Below are 19,486 nucleotides of genomic sequence, written 5' to 3'. Positions count from 1 at the left end.
ATAGCCGCGCCTCCAAGCGTCAGACCAGGAGGGGTTTTGTTTAAAAAAAAAAAAAAAAAAAAAAAAAAAAAGGATTACAAATATTGTTTTTGGGGGGAAAAAAAAAAAGAAAAAAAGAGAGTCAATGGCAGAAGACGCCATCAAACTGCGGGGCTGGTTCCTGGAGAATGCTGGGCTGGAGGCCCAGTCTCTGCCCATGGTCGTCCGGGCTCTGTGGATGATGGACTGTGAGAGATGGGAGGCATATCAGGAGGAACACACCCCAAACACCTTGGAGGAAGGTGTGGAGTTTGTCCTCAGCTACCTGGAGGCAACCATAAATGGAACAGCAGCCCAGGTAGCAGGACCACCAGCAGAGGAGTACCTGCTGTCCCCATCTCCACCAGCAGAGGGTGAGTACCTGCTGTCCCCATCTCCACCAGCAGAGGGTGAATGCCTGCTGGTTTTGCCTCCACAGCCCAAATGGGAGGAGCCTGAGCGTCCACAGCCCAAATGGGAGGAGCCTGAGCGTCCACAGCCCAAGCGGGAGGAGCCTGAGCGTCCACAGCCCAAGCGGGAGGAGCCTGAACGTCCTACGCCTGAGTGGGAGGAGCCCGAACGTCCTACGCCTGAGTGGGAGGAGCCCGAACGTCCTACGCCTGAGTGGGAGGAGCCCGAACGTCCTACGCCTGAGTGGGAGGAGCCCGAACGTCCTACGCCTGAGTGGGAGGAGCCCGAACGTCCTACGCCTGAGTGGGAGGAGCCCGAACGTCCTACGCCTGAGTGGGAGGAGCCCGAACGTCCTACGCCTGAGTGGGAGGAGCCCGAACGTCCTACGCCTGAGTGGGGGGAGCCCGAGCGTCCACAGCCCAAGAGGGGGGAGTCGGTGCGTCCACAGCCCAAAAGGGAGGAGTCGGTGCGTCCACAGCCCAAAAGGGAGGAGTCGGTGCGTCCACAGCCCAAAAGGGAGGAGTCGGTGCGTCCACAGCCCAAAGGGAGGCAAGTCGGGGCTTCCACAGCCCTGGGACCCAAGCCACCAGCAGAGGGAAAATGCCTGCTGGTTCAGCCCCAAGAGCCGGAAGGGGAGGGGTTACAGGCTCAACCCCCTGAGAATTTTTGGGGGGGAGAAGGGCAGGATGCTGGTGTCCCCCAGCAGCCTCTCGCTATGCTGCTGAAGGCAGCACGGCGCGCACATGCCCAGCCGCCACAGCAGAGGGAGCCAGCACCGCCAGGAGCAGAGGAGCTGGAGCTGCCTCTGCCTCCACCACCTCCAGGAGCAGAGGAGCAGGAGCTGCCTCTGCCTCCGCCACCACCACCGCAAGGAGCAGAGGAGCAGGAGCTGCCTCTGCCTCCGCCACCACCACCGCAAGGAGCAGAGGAGCAGGAGCTGCCTCTGCCTCCGCCACCACCACCGCAAGGAGCAGAGGAGCAGGAGCTGCCTCTGCCTCCACCACCGCCCGGAGCAGAGGAGCAGGAGCTGCCTCTGCTGCCCGTACCTCCGCAGGGAGTACGGTGGCCGGAGCCCCAGAAAGGGGAGCTGCCGGCCACGAAGGGGGAGGAGGTCTGGAGACCACCAACCCCAGCAGCAGTTTCGCTGCCGGAGATCGTGGGGGAGGTCCGGAGACCTGCTCCCACTGCAGCTTTTTCGCTGCAGGAGTTCTTGTGGCCGGAGCCCCACAGGAGGGAGCTGCCGGCTACGAAGAAGGGGGAGGTCGGGGGACCACCTGCCCCCGCAGCTTTTTCGCTGCAGGACGGGACCAACAGGCTGTCAGCCGTGCCACTACCGGCAGGGGTGCTGACAGCATGGCCAGCCATGGGCCCACTGAAGCCTCCCTTCCCAGCCCGAGACTTTGTCCTGGACTGCTGGGTTTTTAAGGGGGGAGGTGGCCGTTGAGGCCATGTGTGCTGCGCACAAGGGGGGGTATATGTGGCAATGCGCCCCGCCCCTGTGTGCATTTGTGTGTTTTGTGTGTATGTTGCGTGTGTAAATGTTGGTGTATAGTCATTGGTACACGGGATATAAACGGGTCTGTGTTTCACGTGTATTTAAATAGTGTATATTTGTATTTAGGCACGGGATTGCACATCACGCACGTGCATTTAAAATATAATATGTGAACACGGGGTTTCACGTAATGAATTCACGTGCTGGGATTCAAGTGAGTAATTAATTAGTAATTGAATCCCAGCACAACAGTATATATAGAGACACATTTTCACTCACTGGTGGTTGGGTGTTCGAGAGTGGAGAACGGGTGAGGAGGAGGAAAGTAAAGGAAAGTAAAGTGAAATCTAAAAGTGTTTGTACTCACCGTGTTTGTTTGTCTCTCCGTGCACCGTTTGTTTAGTGTTAGTCCGTTTTGTATGTCTCTTTATTTTGGCGTATAGTGCCGTGTCCCGTGTTTTTGTGTTTCAAACCTTTTATTTTCTGTTTATTAAATGCTGAGCGCGATCACGCGCTCAGCCTAACCAAAATCCAAGTCTCTGTGTTTGTATTCCTTCCTGCTTCTGGTCTGACGCCACCCACTCTGGCCGTCTTTGTGACAATAGGTATGCTGTAAAGTTATTGAAATGTTATTAACACTTCCTGTAGATAAGTGTCAACCTATTAAAAGGCCTATTTGATAAATTACTGTTCTTTAAAATGTGCTGTAAAACATGTCAGCCCTTTGTTAGTGATTCTTACTTTAAAATTGACATGGCTAACATAGATCCTTCTGCTTTTTTTAAACTAGAACTTAAATAAATCAGTACTTGCTTGGAGGAAACTGCACTCAGTGGTTCCCAACCCTGGTCCTGGGGACCCCCTGTGTCTGCTGATTTTCATTCCAGCTGAGCTCTCAATTACTTAACTAGATCCTTAAAATTGAACTGATAACGTGCTCAGTTAGACCTTTTTATTGTTTTCAGCTCTTAAACAGTTGCAGAGTTCAAGTTACTTATAACACGTAATAGCTAACTTCAAATACGCAACTGTTTAAGAGCTGAATACAATTAAAAGGTTCTAATTAAGCAAATTATCAGTTCATTTAAGGGTCTAGTTAAGTAATTGGGAGCTCGGTTGGAATGAAAACCAGCATACACGGGGACCCTGAGGACTAGGATTGACAACCACTGAGAAAGGGCATTTTAATTTGAATAATATAAATTTAGTGTGCCCAGTTATTTTACCCCATGGTTTTCTCCTCAATTTGAAATGTCCAATACTTTTCCCTCTCACCACAGCAATTCCCCACACAGCTCAGGAGAACTGAAGGTTCAGTGGGTGCCCTCTGATCCCACGACTGAGCCAGCTTCCTTTTTTACACCCAGGACCTCAAGAGCGGATGTCAGCAAGCTATCGACCTCTGGGGGACAAAGGCCAGCCCTGCAGGTGTCCGCTTTTGAGCTCACTGGTCACCTGGCCAGCAGGGTTTGCTGTAGGGCGATGAGGAGAAACAGTCCCTGACAGTTTTGCATCCCTAACCCACTGGAGTGCCAGAACCAATGTGACACTCCCTTTGGAATCCCCAGCAAAGACCAGCTACTTCACACAGGCAGGACGCATACTTTATGTTTTACAATAAAAAGAATCTTGTTATTAATAAAAATGAATACATTTGATTCATTTAAACCTATAACATATATTTTTAACAAAAAATAGAGTCTTTTTTGTGTGGTTTCTTGACACATAGCCCCAGGGAGTATAATCTGACAAGTTGCCATCTGAAGGCAGCCCACGCAAGGTAGGATCATGGTGTGTTTTTGGAGCAGACCCCCAGCAGGAAACAAGTCTCTGCCGCTGATATGCTAAGCAGGCTGTGGCTTGCGTGCTCCAGTGAACAAACATGGGAATGCTCTGCGGAAAGACTTTCTGGGCAATTATCATATTGACGATACTTTTTAAAAAAGAAATATATAAAGACAGCAGTCTCTTTCAGAGAACAGTCATGGACAGCAATGCATAAAATAGAGAGTGGGACTACTGGTACATTATTTCTGAAAAGGATCATTGCTCTCCCCATTGCAGAGGTATGGGGTACTGTAAATGAAGAGCAGTGGACTGCTCATATTCAAGCTACAATATAAGTACAATAAACACTAAAGTACTCCGAATTTAGGGCCTCTCTATTTAACTACTTGGCAGAAGAATAATTATATGATTTATATACTGTATTTACACGAAGAGGAAATTAATAATATGATTTACCATCTTTCAGAAACCAACTGAGGAAAGATTATTTATTATTTGAGACCGGCGGAAAGCTGATCTCGTAAAGTGTAGCTGGTGTGGATGGGGTTGAATCCCCCATCCTAAGTAGCTCGTGGGAATGTGGCTGGAGCCTTAATAAGGTAATTGTTTAATGGGTAATTAAGGCTCCAGCCACAGTATAAAAGACCCACTCCGGGCTCAGAGAGTTGGAAAGAGTTTAGGAGAGAATTAACCAGAGAAACAGCGAATGCTACCAGCCAGCGAACCACGCTACTCGTTTTTATAATAAGAATTATAATTTGTGTTTGTTACTTTGGCCCATGTGCCCTTTTGTTAATTATTGTGTTTTTGTTTATTTTGTTTATTAAATAAAACGCTGAGTGCCAATGTGCTCAGTTTCAGCCCCATACCTTTTGTTTCTGCACTTCATCCTGGTCCGTGACATCACTACACGCCTGCGCACTGCAACCACTCTGCCACACCTCCATCTTTAAAGTGTTAAAAAGATTGCAGTTTGTTGTTTGTTGAAATATGCTGCCTCTTTGTACGGAGGTGTTTACTGTGATTCCCTGTCCATGGCACAGACGACAGGGCCAAGGGAGCAAACGGTTCTGTCACTTATGATTAATGCTGATGAACATTCATTAATGTAGATTTTTCAACCAATTCCCCCAGTTAGAGCATGCTGTTGAGCTGCTTCATAAATGGGACTGTCAGTCCCATTTAAAAAGCACTAGATGCACCTTGTGTGCAGAAGCGACACAATTAATGGGACACAGTATTTAACTGACTCAAAGGGCAAACTCCATATTTCCGTGGATGTAGCTGAAACAATCAATGCCTTTCTGAAATAGTTATCATTTAAATACCTAACAAGTGAATAAAGGAGGTGTGGATGGACAGGAATTGCTGAGTTACAAAACCTCTGGTTAGAAAACAACTAACTGGTTAGCGTGCCTCTTTTAGCAATATATTATTTAATTCCATTAAATTGCTTTGAATTCCATGTAAATAATGTTTATGATGCACTCCACACTTATTTTATTAATCCCCAAGCATAGCATGTATTTATTGTGGCCAGTTATTATTCTCAGGGGCAAGGTCGCTTAAATCAATGCATTTTAAATGTACAGTACCATTAATTGATGCTTAGTTCAAATATGAGTTAAACACATTCAGCAGAAATGCATAACGTGCTACCATTATTTATTTAATAAGTGTTTGTGTTGTTGTTTGTTTTCAAATTTTCACAGAATTGAAATGTGTAGCTTTTTTTTTTTTGTTTGCTTACAGTAGTTCTGATCAGGAAATGTAGTAATGCAGCTCCAGCATACAGTAACCCAAAAACATGCTGACGGGTCACACATTATCTTTTTAGTCTCAGACTTTTAATGGGCTGTTATTGCAGAAGCAATCACTCTACATGCCACTGCATTTAATAACTGTTCCTTCAATCTCATAGTTCATACCCATTCCTAGAAGGAAACTCAGTTTCCCTCAACTTAGATGATGATGGAGTGTAATAGTTGACAATAATGATATTATATACCGAAGGTCAATTCAGAAAATGCTTAGCTCTGTTGACTATTGAGTACACTGCTTCACATTCATTAAGTCTTATTTGTCCCAGATGACTCCCTTGCCAGGTGCTTCATATTATCCTACACCTGGTAGTTAACTGGTTACGAAGCATATATTTTGACCCTGGTCCATTTTTAGACTTGACAGCTCAGCACTGCCACCTAATGATTAATTGGCATATTAGAGGATTGGGAAAAGCATGCAAACTTCTACAAATCAAATTCTGATTGCTATTTGTAACTGTCAAACCAAGTGCCTTGCCCACAGTAACAGATTTGTCACACTCCTGAGTGGAGTCTGCTTTTATTTTGTAGCAATCGGCACAGGAAATCTTAAGATCTGTAGCCATTGTCCTTGGATCAGAGCTGTGCTTTCAGTGCAACCTTGCCAGGTCAGCTGTGATGAGGCTGATCGAGGCTTGAGTAGCTGAGTTGTTCAATAGTGTACTCGGCTTAAGTGAGAAAAATAAGTGTTTTGGCACTTTTCACTCAAAGGACACCTGCCACAAGAGGAACCAGCTGTGATCAAATGTACAATAGACTAGCTGTCAATGACAGTATTGTGTGTGAGAGTGTCTTCATGTAGAGACATACATTACTTACAAACCTGCCCTAAAAATCTACTTGTGGATTTAGAATCATTTTGAACACGTATAAAGGGATATTTAAGATGCAGAATGAGATGATTTTGTTAAAGCTGGTAACTACTGTGAATTTAATTGGAAAACGTTATAAACTTACATTTTGCAATTTCTTTGACCGTCAGTCCTTATCATTTTGCGATGTTTAATTTGCTCTTTCCAGTCACATGTGTTCTTGTTCCAAATCATTCTGGTGCTGGTCCAGGAAATAGAGCTTGGAAGTGTAATTTAAGAAGCACTCTAGTCCACAAAAACATTAGATCTGTAAAGCTACTTTAATTGATAGTGCAGTCCACTGAAACTGTGCGCTAATACTGCAGACCACAGACTCCAGTAGAAATGAAAGTGGAGCCAAGAAAAAGACCTAGCTACAGTAAGAATTTCTTTGGTTTTTGCCTGTGAGATTTTTATTATTGTTTTATAATGTAACCAAAACACCCCAGGACACCATGGGTTATTTCTTTCTATGAGTTGCTTTGCATATTATTATTATTATTATTAGTAGTAGTAGTAGTAGTAGTAGTAGTAGTAGTAGTAGTAGCCATAGTAGTAGTAGTCGTAGTCATAGTAATGGATCAAGAAACTATTTGAAAACCTATTTACAAATATGCCTGCACACCCATACAAAATAATAATTCAAAATATTAAAATACACACATATACACAAAATAGACGTACACAAAAACAACTTGAATTAGTTACATATTTTTGGTTTCCTGTATGAGGGACACCTAAAGAATGCACAATACATTATTTCAGCACCAGAGACAGTTCCAAAACCAACAACAAAATTAGATTAAATTTCAATGACATACAGTACAAACATTGTTAAGATAAATATGTATGAAGTTTAAATAAAACATTTTTAAAAGGTGATCATAGTTTCAGCTTGAGGAGTAACGTTGTATCATGGTTTTCACTAAGAGCTTGGTGGCAGCTATAAAGGAATGCTAACCAATGATTTAAAATGCATTTCAGCCTACTGTGGGAATAGATAGATAAGTCGCATGTATAGTTTTAGTGTTCAAATTAGGCTTTCGTTTATTGGGACATGCACGTGTGTAATCTTCTGGCCTATTCAGTGCGAAAATAGGCTCTGTATTGATAGCGTGTAAAACTGTAATAGTGGTTCTCTCGTTAGCATATACTTGCTGTTTACTGACAGCCAGATGAATGGCTAGTCAGAGGCTTTCTGAAAGCAATGGAAATAAACTCACTTGAATTACAAATCGGTGCTATTAAACATTTGTACACTACGTCCCTCTCTCCCCAAGGAACCTGCTGTTGGCCATGTTACTGCACAGCTGCGAGAATTAAATAATCTAAATGATTTCAGCCCGATGTTCTGCAGAATGCATTGTTTACCAACCCATTTGTCGAACAAACCACATAAACTTCACTGCTAATTTGTAAAACTAAAACGTAGCAAAATGCCATTGTTGTAAATGTTGCTAAGAAGAGTAGGTACAATAATATCAGACAGTTTCCTAAAATAAGAAGCCTTTAGGGGACCATATTTTTTACTTCAAATTGTTCAATTCTCTTGTTTTGTGACTTGCAACATATAATTTTTAATTTGCAAAATGCTAAGGATAAACCAGGGACATAACATGTTATAATAATTGTTTTCAATTAAGAGCACATTATCAACTTACAAAGTGTGATATTAATTAATTGCTGTTACTATTGAGAATGATACCACACTGTATTAAATATGCTGTTACAGTTTAAGAGGGCACAGCTTGTTAGAAAATTCAATAATTCCATTAATCCCATTGTAGTGCAATGTCAGGCAGTCAGAAGGGCTTATAGTCTTTGCCATTTGTTAAAAGGGTTAAGCCTATGCCAATGTGAAAGTAATGGGAAAGAAACCCTATAGCTTAAAACCATCTTAATAAGGTGTCCTAAATTAATGTTTAATTTTAAGACTTTCTGGATAACTTCCATAAAATCTAATTAAACGTCTCACTGTGTCTGCAATGTGACCCAGCAGGGGCTCTGGAGGAATTACTTCAAGATAAGATGCAGCTAAGCTAAAGTATGATAACATGAGATGGCAGGAAACAGGAAACTAGTTGCAGATTGGAATAAGAAGCTGTGGATGCTGAATTTTGTGAAGTGGAAGGTGTTTTTTTTTATGAGTTTGATAATCTTTCAGACACATTTAAGCAGTGATAAAGTTCTGGTTGTAGCCTAGTATGCTTGGCATTAGCACTGAAGGAAAGGTGTAATAACAAGATCAACAGCTCACCATCCATATCAGCAATAGCTGGCACACTGAGAGCAGAGCAACTATAGGAAAGGTTATTAGAACTAAGATTCGCCTGTGACAATTGGACACTTCTAGATTGGAGAATGCAGGCCAACACCTTATTTTCTCACCAAGAATGCTACAAGTACCCTTTGACCTGACTTTGTCCTGTGGTCAGTCTCAGGACGCCTTGTTCTAACAGTGCCATGAGAGGATTCGCTGAGGTGGAACAGCAGTGGTGGAGTGTCCGGGATTATCCAGTAGAGGTGGGTTGTCAGGGATTCGTCGGGCACTCCATGATCCGGCTTCTCAGAGGTACTGGATTCAGTGGACAGAAGTTATTATTATTATTATTATTATTATTTATTTCTTAGCAGACACCCTTATCCAGGGCGACTTACAATTATTACAAGATATCACATTATTTTTACCCATTTATACAGTTGGGTTTTTACTGGAGCAATCTAGGTAAAGTACCTTGCTCAAGGGTACAGCAGCAGTGTCCCCACTGGGGATTGAACCCACAACCCTCCGGTCAAGAGTCCAGAGCCCTAACCACTACTCCACACTGCTACCCACACAAGTTGCGGCATATAGTGAAGGCTCCATCTGAGGAGGCAGAGGTTGAGGAGGAAAGAGGCCAGTTGGGGACCTCAAAAGACAGCTGATGGAGGAAGTTAACATCAATGGAAAGGAATGGATGGCTAAGTAAACTGGGCTGGGTTGGAGGGGGGTGGTGCTGGAATGCCAGCATCACTAATGAGCCTTCCTGAGGTGGTGTGGGCTAATCTGCAAAACACAGAAGACGGGAGATGCCCATCTGACGACACCTGTGAAGTGACCCACCCAGCCATTCCAGACGTTTGCCATGCTGAGGCGCTAGGGAGGCTGCACTTTGGTTGATCCCTGGAGCCGGCATCACCGCTGTGGTGTGTGCTGATGCACCAGGGAGGCTGCAAATTGGCTGATCCCTGGCGCCAACGTTACACTTCCACCATTAAAACCAGGTCAGTAGGAAATCCACGTTAGCAGTGAAGCTACGAAAGCCGAGTTCAACATTAGCATGAAGCAAATAACAGTTATTCTCGTGTAATAAAAATCAGGAAATCAGAACCAGTACATTGTGAAATATAATTGCATCTTAATTAAACATTAATTTGAATCAAGTCTGGTCTCATGCTAGTGCTAAACTGCAGTAAAAATACAACACAAGTAGTTTTTAAAATATTTACTTGTTGCTGTCTGTTAAGCTCTACATTATGAATTCATTATTGGAAGAAAACAAGAGTAATCTGCTTTGAGAGTACCTTTATCAGTGGTATGGTAATCCATGTATGTCCTATGCATAGGACAGTCACACAGGAACAACTGAACAGGGTTAGGAGATGTTCAGCACTGGAGTGAATAAATGTTTTTCTTGTATTGTATTTCAACTACATCCAATCAGTGCATCCAAAGAGTGTACATTAATATAAAAAAGGATGGTGCAGTGCACAAATAGTGACACCTGTCTCTGACTGGCATTCTAAAGAGGCAGTATTCAATACTCAATGGTTCTCCTGGGTATTATGTTGGAAGGTCTGCAAGGAGAGTGCAAAGCAATGAACAGCACTGATAAAAAGAAAGAAAAGTTTGCAACAAAGCCAGGTGATAGTCTGCAGAGAGGTTTCATGGAAGCCTGTGACATTTCTCAAGCTTGTCTGAGGTGGAAGCAGGAAGCCTCTTAAGATGTTAAGGTGCTGTAATTTAATGTCTTCAATAATGTAAGAAGCAAGAAGCCCAGCGGGAGGCTAGTTAGTTAACTTCTTTCAGCGACATGTGATCAGAATAGCAAGCTGTACACTTCACAGAGTGGTATTTTAATTTGTCATTTTTAAGGTTTTATGATCAAACATAATAACGAAACAGAATCTAAAAGCTGTTAGAAAATCCATCCTGTTTGTGGATTTCCTCTAGCTCTAATTCCCCAATTTCCTTTTTATTTATTTACCAGTGTTTCTGCCTCAAATATGTATCTTGCAATGCATTTCAGACTGCTGACGAGACTCATTCAGGCATTGAAAGATGGCTTTACTTCTGTTTATTTAGAAACTAGAAATAATATTCACATAATAAAAGTGTGTTGTATAATCATATGAACTATGTACTTTTGTGAAACGAAAAAGGGGAAACTGTTTCTAAAGAAATAGCTATTCTGAATATAATAACAAAAAAATACTGCAATTATAGCCTCATATACCATTAAATTAATTATTTAATTGGTCTCAGCAACACTAAAAATTAACTGTCCAGAATGAGCATTTTATAATATTTTTGAACATATCAACTACTGTTGCCTTCACAATAGAGAATAAAGGCTTAATTTATTCATGAGGAGATATTCCTTTTTTTAACTGAATTAACTTTAGGTTAATTATAGTATATTGCAATCTAAAGAGATTTAAGTGTTAAGTATTAAATACCTAATAGATCGGTAATTAAAAACTTGAGGCTCTTAATTTGACTAGATCTACTGCATCATATAGTACAGAGTGTGCATACTGATTCTTCCCAAGTATATTCAGATGTTGTTCTTTTACATGTATTTCAATAAAACTGTTTGTAGAAGTGCTGCATGGATGTTTCCACCATTGGGGGGACTTTTATTTATAGAATGAATTATTAGGTGTTAGATCACAAAGCTAGTTTTAAACAAAAAATGTCATTCTGGGGGTCTGTTGAAATGCTCTGTGTATAACCTAAATATGAAATGTTCAAGAAAGATTAAAAACATTCCACATTTCCACAGTGAGTTTCTCCTAGTTGACTTGGTGCCAAACATAAATACTTTACATTGCTACTGAACAAGTGAAGACATGGCCCACCAGAGCTGCTTTTCAACCTAGAATTGTATTACGACACAAGGCTTTGGGTATTGTAACATACATCTTAGTTCCTTCCCTTTGTAAACAGTGGGCTTTTACACTGAAAAGCTGCTGGTGCACTATTTATATAATACTAGATTTAATTCAAGTTTCAGTGCTTCAGTGAGTCAGAATCAGTCGGCTTGTCAGGTCTTTATCTCACAGTATGGTACTTTGAACTGCTGAGAACACTTTGCTATTTCATGGTTTACATTGTAAGTGGAAATGAGCCATGTGTATCCATATGAAAGAATCACAGAAGTTTCAGGTCCCAAACTTTATTTCTTTAGTTTAATGTTTTTGTACTGTACATTGAACCAGCTCACTGAGAAGATGGATCTGTGCACCACTTTGTAAAAACAGAAACCAATTGTTTTATAACTGCCTGATACCAATAGCAGTTAGGGGTGACTTAACACTAGAACACAATTATTGCAAATAAAATTATTTAAACTTTGATTTAAAAAGCTTTCAGAACATTTTCAGTAATGAAGAAATATTTAAAAAGGGATGAACTGTAGAATATATCAAACATACAGGTACACCATTTATATGCAACATTTTTCACACATACCTCGCCAGGACATGGAATAGGTAGCAGATGCCTAGTGGAGTATCCTTCCCGGTTTTACTTCCTTGAAATACTTACCAAAATACTATTTGTGATGTGCACATGAACAAACATCACAATGCCCCAGCAAACTGAAATAAAATAATGTATTTTTCTAGCCTTACATGTTTGATATTTATTACCTAAGTAGCCATCACATCATAAGTAATACGGTCATGTAAAATCTTCATCTAAGATGCATATGGTTTAAGTTCATGTTACATTGCCTCTGTCCATTATTGCACACCTATTAAAACTATAAATGCCTTATTGGCATTGAGCAATCCAAAACATGGCATTATGCTGATTGATGCCTCTTTATTGGTTGTGTCAATAATCGTTTTAAGTTAAACAATTAAATGTAAAAGGTTTAATGTTGTATTGCTCAGGCAGTTGTCAATTTTCAGATTGGTAGTCAACATAAATCTATACTTTATGTGTTCCAGCGTCATCAGTTATGCTGCCATTGCTCAAACTTTAAATCGATGAAACACAAACATTGAAAATTAATTTGCAAATAAAATAAAATGGTTAACTTATTTGTGTGAAACACAGCCGACGAGCTACATTATTCATACTGCCAGGTTATTTCTGGCAGGACCAGTTAAATCACATATCTCTACCAGTTATTGAAACGCATCTTTCAAATGCGATTCTAAAATTAGCTGGGGCAGCTAAAAGCATGTCAGTCGCCAGTGAATGCTGGTTGTGAATTTTTTCCTCACTTTGATATATTTGGTGAGGTCAGACATCCTTGTGTGGTTTCAGAGCACCAAATGCATTGCCCTTGGCTTTACTGCTGTATCTGTGACAGTCCTGCACAAGATTGACATGGCAGTCACCCTACCTAATTCAATATTAATATCTTCATCCCAGGTCAGGCTTTCTAGCATTGATTCCTTGTAGCTTAATTCTTTAACCTGATATAAAATTGACCTGCAACAAGAAAGCTTAAAAGAATGGCTTGTATTCAGCCACGTTTTGTCTTAAAATACACTAGTGCCATAAGAGGTCAAGCAAGCTTATCATGTTTCTCTGTGACTCATTAATGAGTCTGTAAATACAGCATCAGTTGCAAGACATCATTTGTGCCAGACACTATTACCCTATTTCTGCTTACTAGTGATATATGCAAGAAATGTAAACAACTGTGTGAACAGTAACTTTCTCTTTAAGGTATTCCAGGAAACTATTTTGAATCACCTATAACTTCAATAACTTGATCTTAAACTTAAAAATTCAGACATACAAATAGAAAATAAATGAATACTGGGAGAAGGCATAAACTATGATCTTATTTTCAATCTAGCCCCTAGTGATTTTTGTAATTGCATTGTATTAAAATAGAATATGAATATATATATATATATATATATATATATATATATATATATATATATATTCAAATTCAATGTTAATCATGTGAGCAGATTCCACATATTTATTTCAGTTTCATTTTTTTTTTTTTTAAACTCATTTAAGATCCAATATTTACTGTGTGTATCCTGGGATTCAACTTTGAAAAAACACTGCAAGCAGCAGAGCTTTGTTTCCTTCTCTCCTTTGTATTGTTCATCATGTTTGAAATATTTTCTATAAGCTCTGGATGTAACTTGGGATGCAGAAATTACATTGTTTATTGAGCTTTACTGTCGATAATCATGAATGCCACATGGTGGAGTTATGAGTCTTTAAAGCACCAGAGAGAAAAACAATTCAAATGGAAGACTAGGAAAACAAAGAGAACTACATAGAATTCCCAAAGTGTGGATTCCTGAGACTAAGATTTCAAAAGTCATCTCACATAAAAGTGTTGCAAAACTGTTTTGAACCAGCAGGGGATATGGGTGTTTCTCTCTGTTGATGGCTGACAATGGCTTTCTTGTCAAACAGCACCACCATATGGATCACAGGGGTACTGGAGGCATTGTTTGACAGTGCTGTGGGAAGCGGCACATTTTTAGACTTTGTCATGGTCATATATTGTCACTTTTGTATAAGGCAAAGTCTCTCCTATATCTGCCGGTCACATTAAAAGATGTATTCAATAACAAACTTTATTTAAGCTAATATATTATGTTGTTAAATTGTACACAATAACCTCTGTGTGTGTGTGTGTGTGTGCGTTCCATCCCTTTTCAACCAGGAAAATGAAATTAAACAACTCTACCGCCTTCCACACACAAATTAAAATTCCAGCTATAAAAGGTATGAAATGATATGGCAACTTACATTGAAAGGGTCATCTTTAATCAGGATTTACATCAAATATAGTAACCCTATTGAACAAATCTTTGGGTGTATTGTTAGGCTTGGTACAGCCTGATATGTAATGCAGTTTTTTTTTTTCTTTTTTAAATGCAGTTACTATTAATTACAATATCGTTTGTTTTCTGCTAAGCACAACAGCCTTGTGTCCTAAGTCCTGATTGCAGTTTCATTTAGCCAATGGGAAGACTTTAAATCGGTCACACCAAACTGCGTTAGCTATACGTTAAACATCTGTGAACAGGTGCCATCAAAAACACAAAGGCTTACAGGTCTTACAGGTACAAAGTGCAAAGATACAGCTAAGGCTTTCACAGGCAGGGTTCAATTTCCTATCTGAAAAGTGTTTTCTTCAGTATGTGCTGTTACTTTTTAGTGATCCATCCTTTTTTTTTTTTCAACAAGACTCCCTACAGCTCTACAGATGTTAGTGTCCCTTTAATTTGGGAGGTAATACCACGCTCATTTTCTTAATATGGTATTCATGACCACTATTGCATTTCTAATGCAATAAATATTTTCACTTAATTGAAAACATTTTCCACCGAGAGCGTCCTTCCTTTCTTTCCTTCTTTGTTCCCTTGGAATAAGGTTTCCGTCAGGAGTTACTTCAATTCTTGGAATAGGAAAGGTAACTCTGTCTTTAGTCTAATTGCTAGTTTGAGTTTTTTAATGCCCCAGTTTGGTGAAGCTTTACACCTGTACAGTAGCACAACATGCTGAAGATAAACATTTTCCAATTGACACAATGGCCTTGAATCTGATCTTTAATTTGGGTTAGTATAACTAATATACAGATATGTTTATGTAACTGTTTTTAAAGTTAGTATTTACATATTAATAGAAATATCCCTTCTGTTATAAAGAACTTAATGGTGCCTTGATACCCCTGTTAATTTGATATACAAAGTTACCGTTTATATAAATACAGTGAACTTGCACAAGTTTATGCCTTTCCTTTCTTTCCATCAATTATCCTGGAGTGTAAACAAGTACTTGAACAGCTTGAGAATAAGGTGACTCAACTTAATAAAACACCTCATGAAGCACTCGTCAGTTGTGGGGGTTTTACATTTTACTTGACTTATTTTGTTTTTTTGTTGTTTTTTCATCTGGCAGTGCAATTATTGGACGATCATCAAATTAGCTTGGTTGGACAAAGTAACTTTGTTAACTGAACGGTCAAGCAAATTGCAAATCACCTACATGTAAAGAACACTTCTTAAAACCTTGTAACAGGCAGACAACTGTTACTACCATGAACTGAACAATAAGATGCATTCAATGAATTTTAACAAAGATCAAAATATATCTGCCAAGAAAACAAGGCAAATAAAAACAAAACTTTCATTTTTACCCAACTGTAGAAAGAAGGAAAAAAAGAAAGTCCTCTTTGGGTACAAAAATACCAGGGAGCAATTCTGAAGAAGCAGTGAACTGGACAGCCTTAGATCTGTAAAGTTAAAAAGCACTTACATTTCATCAAAATAAACAGACAGCATTTTAGATTAAAAAAAAGGACAAACAAAACTGGGATTGCCAAATTGAGTGCACAAAATGCCATCACACTTCTTTTAATCTTTATAATTTCATTAAAAACATTCCTCCAACCTATACTGATTCTATAAATCACTGTTACTCTATTTCCTATATGATATGTACAGCTCTAGCTAGTGAATCTCAATTACACACACACAAAGAAAAAAGAAAAATTCTGCATAAATCTGCTCTCTATGTCTGCACAGGGGAACGTTATTTATAAAACACAACTCGCAAACACATAATATCTACACTCCCCCCCCCACCCCCACCCCCACCCCACCCTTTGAGTCCTTTCCTTGGCAGTATCTTACAATACATCTCTGTACAGACCCATACAAGATATTTCTATATACAGTGATATGGAGGGCAACATTCCTTATCTATATATTTTGTAAATAGGAACCAAACGCAAAGGCTATTTCTTTCTGTTGATTTAGCAGCACCAGTAGTAAACCAGTCGGTTTCAGTCCATTAGCGACCCATTCGCTAGCGCTTTCCCTGTGCTGGGTGCCGTTGCCGATGTTGTCAGCAGCTGCTGTTCTTGAACTCCCCGTTCTCTGTGATGGACAGCTTGGTGGGATTGGTAGGCGAGATCCCATTGCGGGTGTTCTGCACACTGTAGCGTTCCTTCACCTGCGTCAATGCGCTCATGAGCCGCGAGTTTGCCACATCCAGCGAGGAGATCCTCTTCTCCTAGAAAATGGGAAGGGAGAGAGAAAGAGAGAGAGTCAGGCAATCCCCCTCTTTACCCCTTTCCAAGGCTTAAAAGATGCCAGTACTCCACTACATCATTGCATAACACAAACAATTTATGGTTATTAAAAAGTCTAGAATGATGCCAATACTGACAACAGTAAGTACCTGTCTATTTCAAGCACTGTTCCTTTCTAAATTTAGCTGACACATGATTTAAAGTGAACCATAAAGCTGGTAAACCCCTCTATTCTATAAAAAGACAAGCCAAAATCCCTGACAAATAGGGGTAAAGAGCTAACCTCAGTGTTTTTTCCCCAATTTTCCTTTTTCACCTTATTTCTCCAGGATACTAACCTTAAATGTCTAAACATTAAAACACTGTCTGATTGTAGCTGAGCTTAAGCACACAGCAGAGCCCAGCACCGTGCAGTGCAATGGTAGTACACAGGCAGAAAAATGTTATTATCATAACCCTGGTTCCCTGAAATAGGAATATTAACCATTACAAAATGGGTGTTTCCCTTTAGACACCCGAACTGAAAAACTATACCAAAGATTCTCACTTCAGTTCGGGTGTCTTAAAGGGAAACACCCATTTTGTGAAGGTTAATATTCCCTACTTGAAAGGGAACTACATGTTTAATGTTATTCCATCTGCCACCACCACCTTTCCAGTGAGTCCATTACCTGTGCGTCAATAATTTTCTGTTTGGAATCAATAACGGCCTGCATCTCAGCATGATCTCTCCTCAGCTCCTCTTCCACTGCCATCAACCTAAAAGCAGATGGATAACAGGGGTTTCTTCATTTTTTCCACAGAATTAATACCTAATTCTAATTAGTTAAAGAAAACTGCCAAAGCATGTGATATAAAAGTAATGCTGTTCCACGTACAACAGTATGCTTCAGATTCGTTCAAATTTGAACAAAGTTTTCAGAAACACCAACATAAAAGGCTATATTAAAGTCAACATAAAATAAATAAAGAGAGTAAATGGCTACACCACGGTAGCGTTAGAACGTCCGTGTACAAAAGACGCTTCTGTTGTTGTTCAGTACCTGCTGATGATGCTCTTCATCTGACTGTCCTTCTCCTCCTGCTGCCTCCGCAGCCTCTCCTCGCTGTCCTCCAACCGGGCCTTGTACTCCATCAACAGCTTCTGCATCTGCTGCTCCTGGGCCAGTAGCCTCCGCTCATATTCCTCAAGGCGCCGGCTCGACAAACGCAGCTTCTCCTTCAGTTTTGCAATCTCCTGCTCATACTTGTAAGAGCAAACACACAGCAGTGAGGGGAGGGGTTATTTTTTATGTCATATAGAAAATAATAATACAAATAATAACAACCTGATAGAAAACAATAAGTTAATGTTTCGGTTAAATCAGGTAAATATACGGTGTTCACTTAAAACCTACCGTAATTAAAATCAGTTGACTTTGCATTCCTTAATTACTTACACTGACTGTTAATGAATAGAGTTCTGCTGACTGAGCGGCATGCAGTTTTTCCCTTTAAAAGAATATAGTTAGGGCTTCTGATTTTCGGTTTTAACCAATGAACACCGGAAAACACTGTAAAAACTGTGGAAATGGGTTAAGCAATTCATGTTGACTTTACCCTTTTCACATTAAAAAAAAAATAAAACATTACTACAAAAATAATAATAAATATATTTCCCTGTGCTGCTGGGCAATGTCCCACCTTCCTGACTTGTATCTATCATTGATTCGTTCTGAATACTTTAAACCCGCCCCAACTACTGAGTGACAGCACATTCCTACATTTCTATTGGAGACTCCACTTGTGAGATTTAAATTGAGATTACAATCAGGATGAAGGCTTGTTAGCGGGATTTCAAGCTGTATTAGTTAAAATACTGATGATTTAAAACAGAATTGTGGCGAAATGTACAAAAATGCCTCCACACAAAAACCCCAGAAGAATGTGCCCGTGACCATAGGGATTTCGCTGTGGAAGACAGCAAAGGAAAGAAGATACAACTTAAGTGTGTAAGTACTGTTGAGTTACTATACATATCTTGACACAAAAAACAATAATTTCATACAGTATATGAAAAATGAAAACCCCCCAAAAAAACTAATTTACATAAAACTCGAAAACAGCTAAAAATAAGCACCGAAAAATACAATTAATAAAACCCAAAAAACAGAAGCCCTAAATATAATAAATGATAATATTTGTTTTTTAAAAAGAGCTGGGATGTGAAGCCCTGTTCCCCAGCTCTTTACATATTGCAGAGTGCAACCCCAACAAAAAAAAAAAGATAAGCAAGGTTTCTCCAATGTAACTGACCTGAGGGATGAAACCTTGTCCATTTTTCCAGCACAAAGACAAAACTATTTTATGCAAACCCAGAGGCAGGCTTCAAAGGGGAGTACATTAGAATAAAATCGACACATAGGTTCCTTGTATCATTACATTCATTAAATAACTGACAGAAAAGAGGATCTTATGAGAGAATATAAATGTGTTTTCATTTTTGTCAGGGTGCTATATCCTGTGCATATTAAAACCACAAATGAAATTGAAATCGCTCTTTACCTTTTCCACATGCTTGCTCTCATCACGACCCTGCTCTGTCTCCTCATCCTCGTACTGCCCATTGTTGAGGACCCAGGCCGCCGTCCTCTCCACTGGAGACATTGTGATCGACTCCACAGGAGACTGCACCTGAAGCAAGGACATCGCACACACTTCCAGTCAGTGCCGACAAAGCTTGTGTCTGCTGCAGCATGGCTGTGCTGCTGTTAACAGTACTGTTAAAACTGCTGGACACTAATTTAGGGCATCTGATATCCTTCCAAA

General features: G+C 40.2%; 1 protein-coding gene across 7 annotated transcripts in view; it reads right to left on the bottom strand.

Annotated features, from left to right (window-relative positions):
* Positions 1 to 14,384: 14,384 nt before the first annotated feature.
* Positions 14,385 to 19,486, bottom strand: part of rasal2 (RAS protein activator like 2) — an 85,642-nt gene continuing 80,540 nt past the window's right edge. For all 7 annotated transcript variants that reach the window (XM_034014054.3, XM_034014063.3, XM_034014047.3 and 4 more), the window contains 4 exons: positions 19,223 to 19,351; positions 17,722 to 17,924; positions 17,350 to 17,437; positions 14,385 to 16,659 (listed from right to left, as the gene is read on the bottom strand). In XM_034014054.3, the coding sequence (XP_033869945.3) occupies positions 16,492 to 16,659; positions 17,350 to 17,437; positions 17,722 to 17,924; positions 19,223 to 19,351 (588 nt within the window). In that variant the 3' untranslated portion in view covers positions 14,385 to 16,491. The remainder of the gene's footprint in view (positions 16,660 to 17,349; positions 17,438 to 17,721; positions 17,925 to 19,222; positions 19,352 to 19,486) is intronic.

This window comes from Acipenser ruthenus, chromosome 10, assembly GCF_902713425.1.
Source record: "Acipenser ruthenus chromosome 10, fAciRut3.2 maternal haplotype, whole genome shotgun sequence".
Lineage (NCBI taxonomy): Eukaryota > Metazoa > Chordata > Actinopteri > Acipenseriformes > Acipenseridae > Acipenser > Acipenser ruthenus.
The sequence above is the reverse complement of the archived record's forward strand: the minus strand, read 5'-3'. Positions and strand labels throughout refer to the sequence as shown.